The sequence below is a fragment of the Hypanus sabinus genome, unplaced genomic scaffold (assembly GCF_030144855.1).
Source record: "Hypanus sabinus isolate sHypSab1 unplaced genomic scaffold, sHypSab1.hap1 scaffold_416, whole genome shotgun sequence".
NCBI lineage: Eukaryota > Metazoa > Chordata > Chondrichthyes > Myliobatiformes > Dasyatidae > Hypanus > Hypanus sabinus.
In genome coordinates this window covers 250,915-270,414 of record NW_026781295.1, presented here as the reverse complement: position 1 = coordinate 270,414, position 19,500 = coordinate 250,915, and the positions used below count along the sequence as shown (strand labels likewise).

The window sequence follows — 19,500 nt, the reverse complement described above, 5'->3', positions numbered from 1 at the left end:
CTTTCCCCATTTCTCCCACCTCCCCCACATTCTAGAAACTCACCGACCTCACCCACCCTTGACCAGTGCCTTTGAAAAGCAGAAATGCTCGGATACAGGAAATCTGAAAATAAGCAGCGGATTTGGGTTTGGGTATTTGATCCTCCACAATATTCCGCGTGGGAATATGAACTGGAGGTGGCAGCGTTTTATTTTATACGAGCTCGACATCAACCCGGCACGGATGGAGAGCACCCTCGGGAGCGGTCTGAGACTGGATCGAACTCGGGAACCTCCGTTCTCGAGCCCGCCGCCGATCTCACTGCGTCACCGGCCGACCTGGGTCGACCTGGTTTGGCCACACTTGTGAAGCGATGGTCTCTGATCATCAGCGCCACGGACTGACAACCTTTCCGGCGCTCCAAGACACCACCCTCGCTTACACACGCACCGCGTTCCCCAATGACATGTCGACAGTTTAAATGAAGAAAGAATTGGACAATGAGACCCACAGAAGGTTATTAGCATTTAGAGAAGATTTTATTTCTTTACTTCTGCACCAGCAAAGCGATGGCCCAGACCCATCCAAGCAGACTCTGGGGTTTGGAGCTCCGGCTGAAAGCGGGACACCAGTACGGGACTCCTCAAACCTTGCTGTCGCAGTTCTGCAAGGCCTGGACTGAAGACAGCTTGTCATTCCAGCCGAAAGCGCAATAGTTGGGCCATTCGTCACCCTGGAAGGTGATGAGTCGCGTCCCGCTCAGGTTGAGACCCTGGTACAGAATCCACACGCCTTGTTTCACCTTATGGGAAGAGACGAGGTTGTCGAAGCCGGCACTCGACAGATTATCCGTCGTTTTCAGAATGCTGCGGCTCATGCCCCCATAGTCGACGTTTTGGTACAGAACGATCTCCGGGTTGAGCAAATTTTCCTTCACCAGGCGCAAAGAGCTAATCGCACGATCCAGGTCGTCCAGGTTTCCGAAGCCTCCTGGACCAAACACATTGAAAGGCCCATGGTAGTTTGTGCCGGCGTACGCCACCCAGTGTCGGCCAATCACTCTGATCGAGCGGGCAGTATTCGTGAAGTTCTCAACAGCAAGATCGGGAACATCTTTCACAAATACCTTCTCCTGCCCTAGAAATTCGGGCTTTTCGTACAGAATGATTTTACTCATCTTGTTAGAGCGCCGAGATCCGTCCAGGAGCTGACAGAGGAACAGTTGCAGCGAGAGCTTATTCTCGGGTTTATATCTCCCCAGTGTTCGGTCAAACAACCAATGGCAGCCAGCAGCTAATCACGCTCTGGAGGAGCGGCCCTCTTTGGGAGGGGCCATAGCAGAGAATCAAGTTTGTTGTTTCGAAGGGTTGGTGAAGCGTGGGTGGTGTCCGATTCGAGTAGTTGCGATGTCAGGGCGGTGCGAGATGAAGGAATATGGGCAGACAGCTGGAGGTGGGACTGATCCTTGAGATGATGCGGACTGCTCAGAGCATCAGCCCCCAGAGTATTAACGAGGTGCTGGGGTCTCACCTGAGATGCAGGCAGGCAGATTTGTTTACTATGTACTGTAGCAGTAGTTATGGTCGAAATGACAATAAACGTGAATTGACTTGCGGTGCCCTGACTTGACTATACATCAGCAGACCTGGCACTGATCGCTGCAGTTCACCACTCGTCAGAGCGACAGCCGTCTGCTACCACTCTCTGGCTTCCCGCACCAAGCAAAGGTGGATGTTTTCTTCCACAGGACCACAGGACATTGCAGCACAGAAACAGGCCGTTTGGCCCTTCTTGGTGTTGCCGAACCATTTTTCTGCCTGGTCCCACTGACCTGCACCTGGCCCATATCTCTCCCTATACCTCTCACCCTGGCACCTGCCCACGTTTTCCTTAAATGTTAAAAGTGAGCCCACATTTGCCGTTTCATCTGGCAACTCATTTCACACTCCCACCACTCTCTGTGTGAAGAAGCCCCGCCCAGCGAATGTTCCCTTAATTTTTTTCCGTTTCATCATTATCCCACGTCCTCTGTTTCATTTTCTCCCCCGAGCCTCAGTGGAAAAAGCCTGCTTGTATTCACTCTATCAAACCCATCATGATTTTATACACCACTATCAAATCACCCCTCATTCTGCTACGCTCCAGGGAATAAAGTCCTAACTTATTCAATCTTTCTGTGTAACTCAGTTTCTCAAGTCCCAGCAACATCATTGTAAACGTTCTCTGCACTCTTTCAACCTTATTAATATCATTCCTGTAATTCGGTGCCAAAACTGCACACAATACTCCAAATTCGGCCTCACCAATGCCTTATACAACCTCACCATTACATTCCAACCCTTATAATCAGTACTTTGATTTATAAAGGCCAATGTACCAAAGTCTCTCTTTACTACCTTATCTACCTATGACGCCACTTTTAGGGAATTATGTATCTGTATTCCCAGATCCCTCTGTTCTACTACACTCCTCAGTGCGCTACCATCACAAAGCGTAGCGGTCCCAGAACATATCACTTAGGCCTCCATTCAGATTATTACCCTTCTACAACCACTGTTTGCCTTCTGTGGGCAAGCCAGTTCTGATCCACAAAGAAATGTCTCCTTGATTCTCATGCCTCCTTCCTTTCTCCATAAGCCTTGTATGGGGTTACCTTATCAAAAGCCTTGCAGAAATGCATTTGCTCTCCATCTGCGGCTATACGTTCATCAATATGTTCAGTCCCATCCAAACTTTGAATCAGACTCGTACGGCACAACCTGCCTTTGACAAAACCATGCTGACTATTCCTATTCATATGATGCCTCTCCAAGTGTTCATAAGTCCTGCCTCTCAGAATTTTCTCTATCAACTTACCATCCACTGAAGTAAGACACACTGCCTTATAATTTACTGGGCTCGCCCTGCTCCCTTTCTTGCAGAAGTGAACAACATCGGCAACCCTCCAAACCTCCAGACCCTCTCCTGTCCTCATTGATGATGATGATAAGAAATGATCTGGCATGTGTGGACGAGGACCGGCTATTTACTTGGCAAAGCTCTTCTTGGTAGCAATGAGGCTTTCAGCTATGAACTTCTTTTCACAGGACACAACTTTTCTTGCCTGACAGAAGCAAAGATATCAAGTTGTAATTACCCTTTCTTTTCAAGAAACATGCATGATCTGGTTCAGACATATAAGGAGATGATCAACAGGGCCAGACAGGTAGGAGCAAATGAGTTACTTATGGAGTATAGGGAATGCAAGAAAACACTTAAGAAAAGAATCATGACGGATAAAAGCGAGCATAAGTTTCCTCGATCAGACAAAGTGAAGTAATCTCCTTCAAGATTCTACGGATATGGTAAGAGCAAAAGCATTGTGAGTGACAAAGTTGTTCCTTTGAAGATCAGAATACTGATGCATTTGGGGAATCAAAGTATATGGTAAAAGACGCTAAATATTTGTTTTCCTCTGTATCTACTGAAGAGATAGGTCCGTTATCTAAGGTCCCTTTTTTTTGATGTGACAGAGAATGCGGAATGAAAGGAGGAAGTGTAGCATTGCTAATCAGTGATATTATGAGGGCAGAGCTCCATCAGGACAGACAGAAGAGTTCATCTAGTGTGGTGAAATGGGTACAACTGAGAAAAAAGTAAGGGGTAACCATACTAATGGGGCTAACTTAGTGAACATCCAAATGTGCAAGAGAATTAGAAGAACAAATTCGGCAGGAGGTCACAGAATTTCACGTATATCGCTGTTATATTAGTGGTTTCAACTTTCCATATATTCACCGGGAGTCCCGTACCGAAAAACGACCTGATGGGTTAGTGTTTACCAAAGGTTTACTTCACCTCAATGCGGAAGTCCCGATGAGAGTGCAGATTTGCTATTAGGGAATGAGACGGGAACAGTGACTGAAGTTGGTGTAAGGGAACACTTTTCATCCAGCACCCACATTGTCATTCATTTCAAAGCACTCATGCAAAAAGATCGATGAGAAACCTGCCGACGCGGAAAATCTATGGTGAATGCCAAAGGAGGCAATTACCACATCTCCAGAAATCAAAGATGAAATGGAACCATGAGAACAACGATCCCTCGAACTTCCGACAATTCTTTAAGGAGAAGCACTGCGGACGATTCGGGCCGAGACCCTTGCGTCAGGGTGTGTACTATTCCACGAGCATTGTGTGTGCGTTGTTTGAATTTCCAGCATCTGCAGATTTCCACGTGTTTGTTCCGATCATTCTTTCCATTTTACAATTACCATTTCCCACTCTCATCCCATCTGTGACACTGTCCATCGCATACGCCTGGGGCTTTACCCACTTCCCCTTATTCCATGTTCTTCAACCCTCTCCTATCAGATACCACCTTCTGCCGCACTTTATCACTTACATCTATCATCTTCCAACTCTTTAATGCTCCTTTCCCCATGTCCCGTTTTTACCTATCACCCACCACTTTATACATCTTCCTCCGCTCTCTCATTGTCTTGCAGTAACTTTTCTTCTTTTTTTTCCACTCACGACGACGGATCTTGGCCCGAAACCTCAGCTGCTTCCTACGTTGCATAGATCCTGTTTGGGCTTGCTGAGATGTGCCATCATTTTATGCAAAAAATAGGTCTGGTCCATGGGTTGAGATTCTATGTTGGAGAAAGGCCAATTTTAATCTTATAGAAACATAAAACTCAGGCCAATGCAGAACCAAAAATATCCCTACATTCGAACTACCTAGGCATTTCACAGAGCATTCTATTTTTCTAAGCTCCATGGACCTATCCAGGATTTCCTTAAAAAAAATCCCTATCACATCTGCATCCGGCACCATTGCAGGCAACACATTCCATACACTCACCACTCTCGGAGTAAATAAAACTTGCCCCTGACCACCCCTCCGTACCTATTCCCCAGTACAATAAAACTGTGTCCTTAAACTGATCGATCCTTTCTTCTTCCAGCCACTGTATTGCGGGCGTTACGAAGCATGAACAACTCTGATGGGCAGAAGGGTACAGAGTTGCCCATATTCCCACCGCAAGGGAGAATCACAAACCGTTACTGTTGCCATGCTGCTAATGAGAGAGAAAGAGATGGAACAAAAACATGCCAGAACATCTGCTCCTGATAACAGAGGGGAGAGAGATTTGTTGTTCCACCATATTATGACTCCTGAAAGACTTATGGCTCCGGAGCGGACTGTTTACTTGGTACTATTCTGTTCATTAAAATTCCTCAGTGGACAGCCGGAGTGGGTTTGATGGGCTAAGCCATTCAAAACTGATTGACACCAGAGACCCCGTGAGTGGGGATAAAATTGAGTTCTGGGGAGACACCCGTCAGACTTACCAGGGGACACGCCAGTGGACACTGATTGAGTGCCGGAACCCACATGAAAGTTGGGGGCTGAAGACCAACCAGGAGGTCGGTCATTAAGGCAATCAGTGTTAACGCAGGGCCGGTGGGGACTTATGTGTGTGTCCACTCATGCCTGGGTGACGAGTCTACCACAGAAGAACGGTCTGGTTCTGAAGGACAGAGGGGTCATATCGGAATAGCCACAACACAGTAAAGGAAGGTTTGACTGACTGCAGCCTTCACTGTCCGTCTCTCTCTCTCTCTCTCTCTCTCTCTCTCTCTCTCTCTCTCTCTCTCTCTCTCTCTCTCTCTCTCTCTCTCTCTCTCTCTCTCTCTCTCTCTCTCTCTCTCTCTCTCTCTCTCTCTCTCTCTCTCTCTCTGTGTTTCTCTCTCTCCAAAGATAACAATACAACTATAACTACATCAGCACTCATGAACTGAACTGAACTTTATACTTTTCAATGACAATTTATTTACCCCTAGACATCGAGAGAGCTTGTTTGTTCTTGTTTATTATTATAACCACACTTTTTAGGTTTAGTAATGCTAACGTGTATTATCTACATATTTGCATTGTTGAGATGCATATTTTTATTAATAAACACTGTTTGAATATAGTACCACCAGACTCCAACGAATTCTTCTTTCTCTGCTGGTTAGACACCCAGTTACGGGGTACGTAACAGGGATTCTTCAACAACTATCGTTCTCAACAGCATTTAGATGAGATGAAAAGCCTCATTCTGTTTTTTTATGACTCTAAAGCTGTGCATCAGATGAGTGATGAGTTTCTGTAAAAGGGCCTCAGGGAGTCAGATGCTAAAGAGCAGGACCAACAGGTTTGTGATCCAGGGAATCCTAGTTGTGCCCCGAGGTAATGAGTGCAGAGTTAGGAAGATTATTCATTTTCAAAGTGGCTGAGCAGTTAGTGTGGGATGAGGGAACGTACCCCGTAACTGGGAGTCTGACCAGCAGAGAAAGAAGAATCCGTTGGAGTCTGGTGGTACTATTTTCAAAACAGTGTTTATGAATAAAATAAGCAAATCAATATAAATATTGCAAATATATAGATAACACAAGTTAGCAATAATAAACCTAAAAGTGTGGGAATAATAATAAGCAATAATAAACAAGCTCTATCGATGTCTAGGGGATAATAAATTGCCACAGAATATAAAGTTCAGTTCATTTTATGAGGGCCGAGGTAGATATGGTTGTTGAGTTGTAATCGTTAGAGAGAGAGAGAGAGAGAGAGAGAGAGAGAGAGAGAGCAAGAAGTAACAACCACAGCAGTCAAACCTTCCTTTGCGTTCTTGATCAGTCGTGTCGTTGTGGCCATTCAGGTATGACCCCTCTGTCATTCAGCTAGACCGTTCTTCTGTGGTGGACTCGTCACTCTGGCACACACACAAGTCCCCACAGGCCCTGGTACAACACTGTGAGTTCAACTGACCGATCTCCTTGTTCGGTCACTGATGCCCCACACCTTCCCGTGGGTTCCAACACTCAATCAGTGTCCAATAATATGTCTCCTGGTGTGTCTGAAGGGTGTCTCTCAGACCTGAATTTGATCCCTACTCACGGGGTCTCAGCTATCAAACATTTTGTAATAAAGGTGTCCATCAAACCAGCCCACTGCGGCTGTCCACTGAGGATTGTTAATGATTGAATTGCATCAGATAAATAACCCTCGCAGAAGTCATAATACGGTAAATCTCTCTCCCCTCTCTGATCTGAGCAGAAGTTCTTGCATGTTTTATTTTCATATCTCTCTCTCATGAGGGGCATAGCAACAGTAAGGTATTGTGATTCTCCTGGGAGGGGGGAGGGAATATGGGGAATTCTGCTCCCCATTGTCCATCAGAACTGTTCAACCTTCATAACACCCCCATCCTTCTTGGAATTTTCACCAAGGTGAAAATTAACTAATACAGCACCTTACCGAATTACAGAGTTTAACAATTTACAGAAGTTGTCTTAACTACAAAAATAATAGATACACATTCAAATTAACATCTATAAACAATCAACAATTACATTGTCACTCCCCTTAATATGTTGGATTATAATATCAAATTCCTGTAGCAACAGACTACAACTTGGTAAACTCCTATTTTTATATTTCATGTTAGCCAAAAATACAAAGTGGTTGTGATCATTATAAACAATTAATGGTCTCTGTGGTGAAGAAATGCAGACCTCAAAACGCTGTATCGGCAAGTTAAGTGCCAACAATTCTTTTCCCACAGGAGAGTAAATTCTCTGGTGCAAACTGAACTTTCGAGAGAAATACGCTACTAGTTGCTGCACTCCACCCCCTGCTTTTGTCAATAGGACTGCCCCTGCAGCCTCATCACTTGCATCAGTTGCCAGAGAGAAAGTTTTCAAAAGTTCAGGTGCTTTTAACATAGGGTGATGGCACAGTATGGTTTTCAACTTCTCAAAAGCTTCCTGACAAGAATTGCTCCACACAATCTTTTCATCCTTCCGTAGGAGTTTTGTAAGCCGGAGGGTAATATCCTAAAGCTCTTACAAAATTTTCGATAGTACCCCAGCATGCCCAAAAACCTTCTAAGTGCTCTCTTGTTTGTTGGGACAGAAACCTCGGAAATAGGCTGTACTTTAAACTGCACAAGAGCCAACTGCCCCTCTCCTAAAATATACCCCAAGTATGTGATTGTGGGATGACCAAGATCACTCTTTGCGAGGTTCACTGTAGGATGGGCTGCAAACATTCTTTTAAACAGGTTTTCTGTAGCCTGAATTTGCTCATCCCATGTGTCACTCCAAACTACCACATCGTCAATATAAGCCTTTGTGTTTGCTAACCATTTAATCACTATGTAAATCATCCTCTGAAATGTCCCTGGAGCAGTTTTCATTCCGAACGAAATAACATTGTATTCATAGAACCTGGATGGCGAGACGAAGGCTGAAATTTCCCTAGCACTGTCCGTTAAAGGAACGCAATAGTATCCCTTCAGCAGGTCAATCGTAGTGATGTATCTCGCTTTACCCACTTTATCGTCCACCCTCGGGATAGAGTAAGCATCTGTTTGTGTGACAGCATTCACATTTCTGTAACCTGTGCAGAATCTTATTGTACAGTCCGGCGTTGGTACGACCACGCATGGAGATGTCCATGCAGAAGCAGATTCACGAACAATACCAGCAGCTAGCATATGCTCAATTTCTTTTATCCACTAGCTTGCTCTTTTCCAAATTCATCCGATAAGGGGATTGTTTAATAGGCTGAGTTGAGGTAACAACAACATCATGCTCTGTTCCTTTACACCTCCTTGGAACATCTACATGCCGTTTAATTAGCTGCGTCAGCTGCACTCTTTTTTTCAGGCTCTAACTGACTGACTTTATCAGCAAGGTTGGCTAAAATAACAGAGTTCTCTAGTCTGCTGGGTACTATGCTTATCTTTTCAAAATGCTCAGGTTCCTCCTTAACAATCCTTTCTGGCTCATCGATTTTTCTGACCGCACCGTCCACCGCGGCTGTCGATTCCTGATAACATTTCAGCATGTTTACGTGAACCAACTGACGCGGCATTCGTCTATCAGTTGCTTCCATAACATAATTCAGCGAGTTCATTTTCTTAATCACTTTGTACTGTCCTTGAACCCCTGCCTGTCGGAGGTTGGTAACTACAGGGAACAGGACCAAAACTAATCGCCCACCCGAAATTCTGGCTCCCCGGTTCGTTTATCATACCATTATTGCATTTTATCGTTAACTTTTAACACTCCTCCTAACACAAACAACTGAGAATTCTCACTTTCCATTGGTCCAACGTTAACCCTTTCTTCACTGAACCAAGTCCATCAGACCCAAAAGAACTGCATTCCTTTTGAACTGAATCAGATACCTCAGACATATCCTGAGTTTCAATACAAGGTTCCGTACCCTGTGCATCCACATCCTTCTCACCCTGAACTCATGCAAACGGGACATCTACCTATTCCAGGCTTTCAATACCAGTCCCTTTTTCAAACTCTCTCTTCCCCTGATCCTCCCAGTTACCCTCTGGCGACTCCCATCTGGAGTAAACTCAACCCTGCGGGTTGAAACAACCTCGTCTGCTAACCCAGCAGACTCCCTCAAGGGATCTGCATCCTTTTCATCTAGGACAACCCTTACATCATTTCGGAAACACATTTAAAGTCTCCAACTCCAAACCGTTCTGTCAAGCAGAACAGATCATCAGTGTCCAACCCTGGACCTTCTAAATGCCATACCTGTTTCTCAGCTTTACTCTGTGTTTCTATAATTCCTCTCTTGGCTAAGGGTACATCTACCTTCTCTTCTTTACTCTCTTTTACCTCCCTATTCTCCGTTTTTCCCTCCCCTAACCCCTCGGTGCAGGGTCGGTAAAAACGTCTCAGCCAAATCAACACTGGACTCATTTAAACTGGCTCCTTTCCCAGCTGCCTTTCTCGACATGCTGCGAGTAATTGCGCATGCGGAGTAGAACTTGAAATCTATGGGCGGGTCCTCAGCACTCACTGCCTTGCTTGTTAATGTCACTGCTTCATACAAGTCACCACCTGCTAAATCGTTACCAAGAAGGACGTCCCTCGGTAGTTCCAACCGCACTCCTATTTCGACTGGTACAGATACCAGCTCACAATTTAAATTGATCCTGTGCAAAGGTACAGCTTCTGTCCCTTTCCCTACGCCGCTTAACACAATCTCTCCAGTCTCAGGACCGGATTCCAGCTCATTTCCTTAGGATCAATGTCTGATCAGCCCCAGTATCCCTCCAGATCCTTACTGGAAGAGGGGTATCTCCTTTTTTCAGAGTCACTTCCGAAATTTATTTCTCACGCCCCTCTTGGGCTCTGTCAAAGTCTGCCTTCCTCATCGATCTACTAACCGACTAAATGCACCTGTAGGGATTGCCGTTTTCCATTTTCTTGTCTCCTTCTTCCGAGCAAAGCACTTAGATGCAATATGACCGGCTATTGCACAATTATAGCAGGTAAATCTAGGAAAAGCTAGGAAGCGTTTGTGATTGTCCCGCGGGAGGGGGGTATATGGGCAACTCTGCTCCCCATTGTCCATCAGAACTATTCATTCTTCATAAGAACCTATTATATTGGGGATTCTCACAAAAGTGAAAATTAACTAATACAGCATTTAACAGAATTACAGAGTTTAACAAAATACAAAAGTGTTCGTAACTACAAAAATAATGCAGATAAACATTCAAATTGTCATTCAGATAAACAATCAGCAATTACAATGTCACTCCCCTTAATATGTTGTATTTTAATATTAAATCCGTGTAGCAACAGACTCCAATTTAGTAACCTCGTATTTTTATTTTTCATGTTAGCCAAAAATACCAGGAGTTTGTGATCAGTATAAAAATTAATCCTCTGCGCTGAACAAATGTAGACCTCAAAATGTTGTATCGCCAAGATAAGTGCCAACAATTATTTTCCCAAAGAATAGTAATTTCTCTGGTGCACTTTGAACATTTGAGAGAAATACGCTACTGGGTGTTCCACCCATCCCCTGCTTTTAGCAATAGGGCTACCCCTGCAGCCTCATCACTTGAATCAGTTGCCAGGGAGAAAGTGTTCAAAAGGTCAGGTGCTTTTAACACAGGGTGATGGCACAGTATGGTTTTCAACTTCTCAAATTCTTCCTGACAAGAGTTGCTTCACACAACCTTTGCATCCTTCCGTAGGAGTTTTGTAAGACGGAGGGCAATATCCTAAAGTTCAAAGTACTATTTTCGATAGTACCCCACCATGTACAAAAACCTTCTCAGTACTCTCTTATTTGTTGGGACAGGAGCCCCGGAAATTGCCTTTACTTTTGCCTGTAAAAGAGCCAACTGCCCCTGTCCTAACACATACCCCAAGTATGTGATCGTGGCATGACCAAATTCACTCATTACGAGGTTCACTGTGAGATGGGCTGCAGATATTCTTTCAAACAGGTTTTCTGCAGCTTCAATGTGCTCATTCCAGGTGTCACTTCAAAATATTACAGCGCCAAAATAAGCCTTTATGTTTGCTGACCCTTTAATCACGGCGTCAATCATCCTCTGAAAAGTCCCTGGAACATTATGCATTCCAAACGACAAAACATTGTATTCATAGAACCCGGATGTGGTGCCGAAGGCCCAAATTTCTCGAGCCCTGTCCGTTAAAGGAACGCACCCGAATCCCTTTAGCAGGTCAATCGTAGTGATGTATCTCGCTTTACCCACTTTATCAATACAATCGTCCACCCGAGGGATTCGGTAGTCATCTGTTTGTGTGACAGCATTCACCTTTCTGTAATCCGTACAGAATCTTATGGTACCGTCCGACGTTGGTACGACCAAGCATGGAGATGTCCATGTTGAAGCAGATTCACGAACAATACCATCTGCTGGCATATGCTCAATTTCTTTTTCCAGTAGTTTTCTCTTTTACAAATTCATCCGATAAGGGGATTGTTTAATAGGCTGGGTTGAGGTAACAACAACATCATGCTCTGTTCCTTTACACCTCCTTGGAACATCTGGGCATAAATCTACATGCCGTTTAATGAGCTGTGTCAGCTGCACTCTTTTTTTCATGCTCTGACTGATTGACTTCATCAGCAAGGTTGGCTAAAATAACAGAGTTCTCTAGTCTGCTGGGTACTATGCTTATCTTTTCAAAATGCTCAGGTCCCTCCTTAACAATCCTTTCTGCCTCATCGATTTTTGTGACCGCACCGTCCTCCGCGGGGGTCGATTCCCTATTATCTTTCAGCATGTTTACGTTTAACCAACTGACTCCGCTTTCGTCTCTCACGTGTTTCGGTCACATAATTCAGCGAGTCCATTTTCTTAATCTCTTTGTACTGTCCTTGAACCCCTGCCTGTAGGAGGTTGGTAACTACAGGGAACAGGACCAAACCTTATCGACTGGTATTTATTCTTGCTCTCGAGTTCGTTTATCATACCATTGTTGCATTTTATCGTTAACCTTTAACACACCTCGTAAAACAAACAACTGAGAATTCTCACTTTCCACTGGTACCAAAGTTAACCCTTTCTTCACTGAAGCAAGTCCATCAGACATAAAAGATCTGCATTCCTTTACAACTAAATCAGATACCTCCGACATATCCTGAGTTTCAATACTAGGTTCAGTACCCTGTGCATCCACATCCTTCTCACCCTGAACGCAGGCAAACAGGAGATCTACCTCTTCCTGGCTTTCAATACCCGTCCCTTTTTCAAACTCTCGCTTCCCCTGATCCTCCCAGTTACTCTCTGGCGACTCCCACCTGGAGTAAATTCAACCCTGCGGGTTAATGCAAACTCGTCTGCTAACCCAGCAGACTCCCTCAAGGAAGCAGCATCCTTTTCATCTAGGACAGCCCTTACATCATTATCGGGATCACATTTAAATTCTTCAACTGCAAACCGTTCTGTCAAGCCAGACAGATCATCCGTGTGCAACGCTGGACCTTCTAACTGCCATATCTGTTTCTCATCTTTACTCTGTGCCTCTATGATTACTTTCCTGGCTAAGGATAGATCTACCTCCTCTGTTTTACTCTCTTTCACCTCCCTATTCTCCGTTTTACCATCCCCTAACCTCTCTTGGTACAGGGTCGATAAAAACGACTCAGCCAAATCAACACTGGACTCATTTAAACTGGCTCCTTTCTCAGCCGCCTTTCTCGACATGAGCGAGTGATCGCGCATGCGGGATAAATCTGTGAATCTATTCGCTGGTCCTCAGCACTCACTGGCTTGATTGTTAATTTCACTGCTGGACACATGTCACCACCTGCTACATCGTTACCATGAACGCTGTACCTCGGTAGTTCGGACCGCACCCCTATTTCGACTGGTCCAGATACCAGGTCACATTTTAAATTGATCCCGTGCAAAGGTACAGCATCGGTCCCTTTTCCTAAGCCTCTTAACACAACCTCTCCAACTCAGGACCGAAATCCAGCTCATTTCCTTAGAATCAATGACTGATCAGACCCAGTATCCCTCCAGATCCTTACTGGAACTGGGGTATCTCCTTTTTTCAGAGACACTTCCGAAATTAAATTCTCACGCCCCTCTTGGGCTCTATCAACCTCTGCCTTCCTCAGCGATCTACTGACCGACTAAATGCACCCTGTAGGTATTGCCGTTTTCCCTTTAATTGTCTCCTTCTTTGGAGCAAAGAGCTTAGATGCAATATGACCGGCTTTTCCAAAATTATAACAGGAAATGCTAGGAAAGGTTAGGAAGGGTTTGTGATTCTCCCGCGGGAGGGGTGTATATGGGCAACTCTGCTCCCAATTGTCCATTAGAACTATTCATTCTTCATAATACCCCATCCTTTTGGGGATTTTCACCAAAGTGAAAATTAACTAATACAGCATTTAACAGAATTACAAAGTTTAACACAATACAAAAGTGTTCTTAACTACAAAAATAATACAGATAAACATTCAAATTAAAATCCAGATAAACAATCAGCAATTACATTGTCACTCCCCTTAATATATTGTATTTTAATATCAAATCCCTGTAGCAACAGACTCCAATTTAGTATCCTCATATTTATAGATTTCATGTTAGCCAAAAATACAAAGAGTTTGTGATCAGTATAAACAAATAATCCTCTGTGCTGAACAAATGTAGACCTCAAAATGCTTTATCACCAAGATAGCTGCCAACAATAATTTTCCCACAGTAGAGTAATTTCTCTGGTGCACATTGAAGTTCCGAGGGAAATACACTACTGCGTGTTCCACCCATCCCCTGCTTTTTGCAATAAGACTAACCCTGCATCCTCATCACTTGAATCAGTTGCCAGGGAGAAAGGTTTCAAAAGCTCAGGTGCTTTTAACACAGGGTGTAGGCACAGTATGATTGTCAACTTCTCAAATTCTTCCTGACAAGAGTTGCTTCACACCAACTTTTCATCCTTCCGTAGGAGTGTTGTAAGCCGGAGGGCAATATCCTAAAGCTCTTACAAAATTTTCGATAGTACCCCACCATGCCCAAAATTCTTCTCAGTACTCTCTTATTTGTTGGGACAGGATCCTCGGAAATTGTCTGTACTTTAGCCTGCACATGACCCAAGTATGTGACCAAATTCACTCATTACGAGGTTCACTGTAAGTTGGGCTGCAGACATTCTTTTAAACAGGTTTTCTGTAGCCTCAATGTGCTCATTCCAGTTGTCACTCCAAAATACTACAGCGCCAATATAAGCCTTCGTGTTTGTTAACCCTTTAATCACGGCTTCAATCATCCACTGAAAGGTCCCGGGAGCATTATCCATTCCAAACGGCAAAACATTGTATTCATAGAACCCGGATGTGGTGCCGAAGGCCCAAATTTCTCGAGCCTTGTGCGTTAAAGGAACGCACCAGTATCCCTTTAGCAGGTAGATATTAGTGATGTATCTCGCTTTACCCACTTTAGCATTACAATCGTCCACCCTAGGGATTCGGTAGTCATCTGTCTGTGTGACAGCATTCACCTTTCTGTCATCCGTACAGAATCTTATGGTACCGTCCGACGTTGGTACGACCAAGCATGGAGATGCCCATGCTGAAGCAGATTCACGAACAATACCAGCTGCTAGCATATGCTCAATTTCTTTTTCCAATAGTTTGCTCTTTTCCAAGTTCATCCGATAAGCGGATTGTTTAATAGGCTGGGTTGAGGTAACAACAGCATCATGCTCTGTTCCTTTCCACCTCCTTGGAACATCTGGTGATAAATCTACATGCCGTTTAATGAGCTGCGTCAGCTGCACTCTTTTTCAGGCTCTAACTGACTGACATTATCAGCAAGGTTGGCTAAAATAACAAGAGTTCTCTAGTCTACTGGGTGCTATGCTTATCTATTCAAAATGCTCATGTCCCTCCTTAACAATCCTTTCTGCCTCATCGATTTTTGTGACCGCACCGACCACCGCGGGGGTCGATTCATGATAACCTTTCAGCATGTTTACGTGATCCAGCTGACTCCGCTTTCGTCTCTCATGTGTTTCTATCACATAATTCAGCGAGTCCATTTTCTTAATCACTTTGTACTGTCCTTGAACCCCTGCCTGTAGGACGTTGGTAACTAAAGGGAACAGGACCAAAACCTAATCGCCCACGCGAAATTCTTGCTCTCGGGTTCGTTTATCATACCATTGTTTCATTTTATCGTTAACTTTTAACACTCCTCCTAACACAAACAACTGAGAATTCTCACTTTCCACTGGGACCAACGTTAACCCTTTCTTCACTGAACCAATTCCATCAGACGCAAAAGGACTGCATTCCTTTTGGACTAAATCCGATACCTCCGACATATCCTGAGTTTCAATCCCAGATTCAGTACCCTGTGCATCCACATCCTTCTCACCCAGAACACAGGCAAACGAGACATCTACCTGTTCCAGGCTTTCAATACCAGTCCGTCATTCAAACTCTCGCTTCCCCTGATCCTCCCAGTTACCCTCTGGCGACTCCCATCTGGAGTAAACTCAACCCTGCGGGTTGAAGCAACCTCGTCTGCTAACCCAGCAGACTCCCTCAAGGGATCTGCATCCTTTTCATCTAGGACAGCCCTTACATCATTTCGGAAACACATTTAAAGTCTCCAACTCCAAACCGTTCTGTCAAGCAGAACAGATCATCAGTGTCCAACCCTGGACCTTCTAAATGCCATACCTGTTTCTCAGCTTTACTCTGTGTTTCTATAATTCCTCTCTTGGCTAAGGGTACATCTACCTTCTCTTCTTTACTCTCTTTTACCTCCCTATTCTCCGTTTTTCCCTCCCCTAACCCCTCGGTGCAGGGTCGGTAAAAACGTCTCAGCCAAATCAACACTGGACTCATTTAAACTGGCTCCTTTCCCAGCTGCCTTTCTCGACATGCTGCGAGTAATTGCGCATGCGGAGTAGAACTTGAAATCTATGGGCGGGTCCTCAGCACTCACTGCCTTGCTTGTTAATGTCACTGCTTCATACAAGTCACCACCTGCTAAATCGTTACCAAGAAGGACGTCCCTCGGTAGTTCCAACCGCACTCCTATTTCGACTGGTACAGATACCAGCTCACAATTTAAATTGATCCTGTGCAAAGGTACAGCTTCTGTCCCTTTCCCTACGCCGCTTAACACAATCTCTCCAGTCTCAGGACCGGATTCCAGCTCATTTCCTTAGGATCAATGTCTGATCAGCCCCAGTATCCCTCCAGATCCTTACTGGAAGAGGGGTATCTCCTTTTTTCAGAGTCACTTCCGAAATTTATTTCTCACGCCCCTCTTGGGCTCTGTCAAAGTCTGCCTTCCTCATCGATCTACTAACCGACTAAATGCACCTGTAGGGATTGCCGTTTTCCATTTTCTTGTCTCCTTCTTCCGAGCAAAGCACTTAGATGCAATATGACCGGCTATTGCACAATTATAGCAGGTAAATCTAGGAAAAGCTAGGAAGCGTTTGTGATTGTCCCGCGGGAGGGGGGTATATGGGCAACTCTGCTCCCCATTGTCCATCAGAACTATTCATTCTTCATAAGAACCTATTAAATTGGGGATTCTCACAAAAGTGAAAATTAACTAATACAGCATTTAACAGAATTACAGAGTTTAACAAAATACAAAAGTGTTCATAACTACAAAAATAATGCAGATAAACATTCAAATTGTCATTCAGATAAACAATCAGCAATTACAATGTCACTCCCCTTAATATGTTGTATTTTAATATTAAATCCGTGTAGCAACAGACTCCAATTTAGTAACCTCGTATTTTTATTTTTCATGTTAGCCAAAAATACCAGGAGTTTGTGATCAGTATAAAAATTAATCCTCTGCGCTGAACAAATGTAGACCTCAAAATGTTGTATCGCCAAGATAAGTGCCAACAATTATTTTCCCAAAGAATAGTAATTTCTCTGGTGCACTTTGAACATTTGAGAGAAATACGCTACTGGGTGTTCCACCCATCCCCTGCTTTTAGCAATAGGGCTACCCCTGCAGCCTCATCACTTGAATCAGTTGCCAGGGAGAAAGTGTTCAAAAGGTCAGGTGCTTTTAACACAGGGTGATGGCACAGTATGGTTTTCAACTTCTCAAATTCTTCCTGACAAGAGTTGCTTCACACAACCTTTGCATCCTTCCGTAGGAGTTTTGTAAGACGGAGGGCAATATCCTAAAGTTCAAAGTACTATTTTCGATAGTACCCCACCATGTACAAAAACCTTCTCAGTACTCTCTTATTTGTTGGGACAGGAGCCCCGGAAATTGCCTTTACTTTTGCCTGTAAAAGAGCCAACTGCCCCTGTCCTAACACATACCCCAAGTATGTGATCGTGGCATGACCAAATTCACTCATTACGAGGTTCACTGTGAGATGGGCTGCAGATATTCTTTCAAACAGGTTTTCTGCAGCTTCAATGTGCTCATTCCAGGTGTCACTTCAAAATATTACAGCGCCAAAATAAGCCTTTATGTTTGCTGACCCTTTAATCACGGCGTCAATCATCCTCTGAAAAGTCCCTGGAACATTATGCATTCCAAACGACAAAACATTGTATTCATAGAACCCGGATGTGGTGCCGAAGGCCCAAATTTCTCGAGCCCTGTCCGTTAAAGGAACGCACCCGAATCCCTTTAGCAGGTCAATCGTAGTGATGTATCTCGCTTTACCCACTTTATCAATACAATCGTCCACCCGAGGGATTCGGTAGTCATCTGTTTGTGTGACAGCATTCACCTTTCTGTAATCCGTACAGAATCTTATGGTACCGTCCGACGTTGGTACGACCAAGCATGGAGATGTCCATGTTGAAGCAGATTCACGAACAATACCATCTGCTGGCATATGCTCAATTTCTTTTTCCAGTAGTTTTCTCTTTTACAAATTCATCCGATAAGGGGATTGTTTAATAGGCTGGGTTGAGGTAACAACAACATCATGCTCTGTTCCTTTACACCTCCTTGGAACATCTGGGCATAAATCTACATGCCGTTTAATGAGCTGTGTCAGCTGCACTCTTTTTTTCATGCTCTGACTGATTGACTTCATCAGCAAGGTTGGCTAAAATAACAGAGTTCTCTAGTCTGCTGGGTACTATGCTTATCTTTTCAAAATGCTCAGGTCCCTCCTTAACAATCCTTTCTGCCTCATCGATTTTTGTGACCGCACCGTCCTCCGCGGGGGTCGATTCCCTATTATCTTTCAGCATGTTTACGTTTAACCAACTGACTCCGCTTTCGTCTCTCACGTGTTTCGGTCACATAATTCAGCGAGTCCATTTTCTTAATCTCTTTGTACTGTCCTTGAACCCCTGCCTGTAGGAGGTTGGTAACTACAGGGAACAGGACCAAACCTTATCGACTGGTATTTATTCTTGCTCTCGGGTTCGTTTATCATACCATTGTTGCATTTTATCGTTAACCTTTAACACACCTCGTAAAACAAACAACTGAGAATTCTCACTTTCCACTGGTACCAAAGTTAACCCTTTCTTCACTGAAGCAAGTCCATCAGACATAAAAGATCTGCATTCCTTTACAACTAAATCAGATACCTCCGACATATCCTGAGTTTCAATACTAGGTTCAATACCCTGTGCATCCACATCATTCTCACCCTGAACGCAGGAAAACAGGAGATCTACCTCTTCCAGGCTTTCAATACCCGTCCCTTTTTCAAACTCTCGCTTCCCCTGATCCTCCCAGTTACTCTCTGGCGACTCCCATCTGGAGTAAACTCAACCCTGCGGGTTAATGCAAACTCGTCTGCTAACCCAGCAGACTCCCTCAAGGGAGCAGCATCCTTTTCATCTAGGACACCCCTTACATCATTATCGGGATCACATTTAAATTCTTCAACTGCAAACCGTTCTGTCAAGCCAGACAGATCATCCGTGTGCAACGCTGGACCTTCTAACTGCCATATCTGTTTCTCATCTTTACTCTGTGCCTCTATGATTACTTTCCTGGCTAAGGATAGATCTACCTCCTCTGTTTTACTCTCTTTCACCTCCCTATTCTCCGTTTTACCATCCCCTAACCCCTCTTGGTACAGGGTCGATAAAAACGACTCAGCCAAATCAACACTGGACTCATTTAAACTGGCTCCTTTCTCAGCCACCTTTCTCGACATGAGCGAGTGATCGCGCATGCGGGATAAATCTGTGAATCTATTCGCTGGTC

At 44.3% G+C, this 19,500-nt stretch overlaps 1 protein-coding gene across 1 annotated transcript; it reads right to left on the bottom strand.

Annotated features, from left to right (window-relative positions):
* Positions 1-559: 559 nt before the first annotated feature.
* LOC132388814 (epidermal differentiation-specific protein-like) lies at positions 560-1,474 on the bottom strand. The gene has a single exon (XM_059961235.1). The coding sequence runs from the start codon at positions 1,155-1,157 to the stop codon at positions 624-626; it is 534 nt and encodes a 177-aa protein (XP_059817218.1). The 5' UTR covers positions 1,158-1,474; the 3' UTR covers positions 560-623.
* Between the last annotated feature and the right edge of the window lie 18,026 nt (positions 1,475-19,500).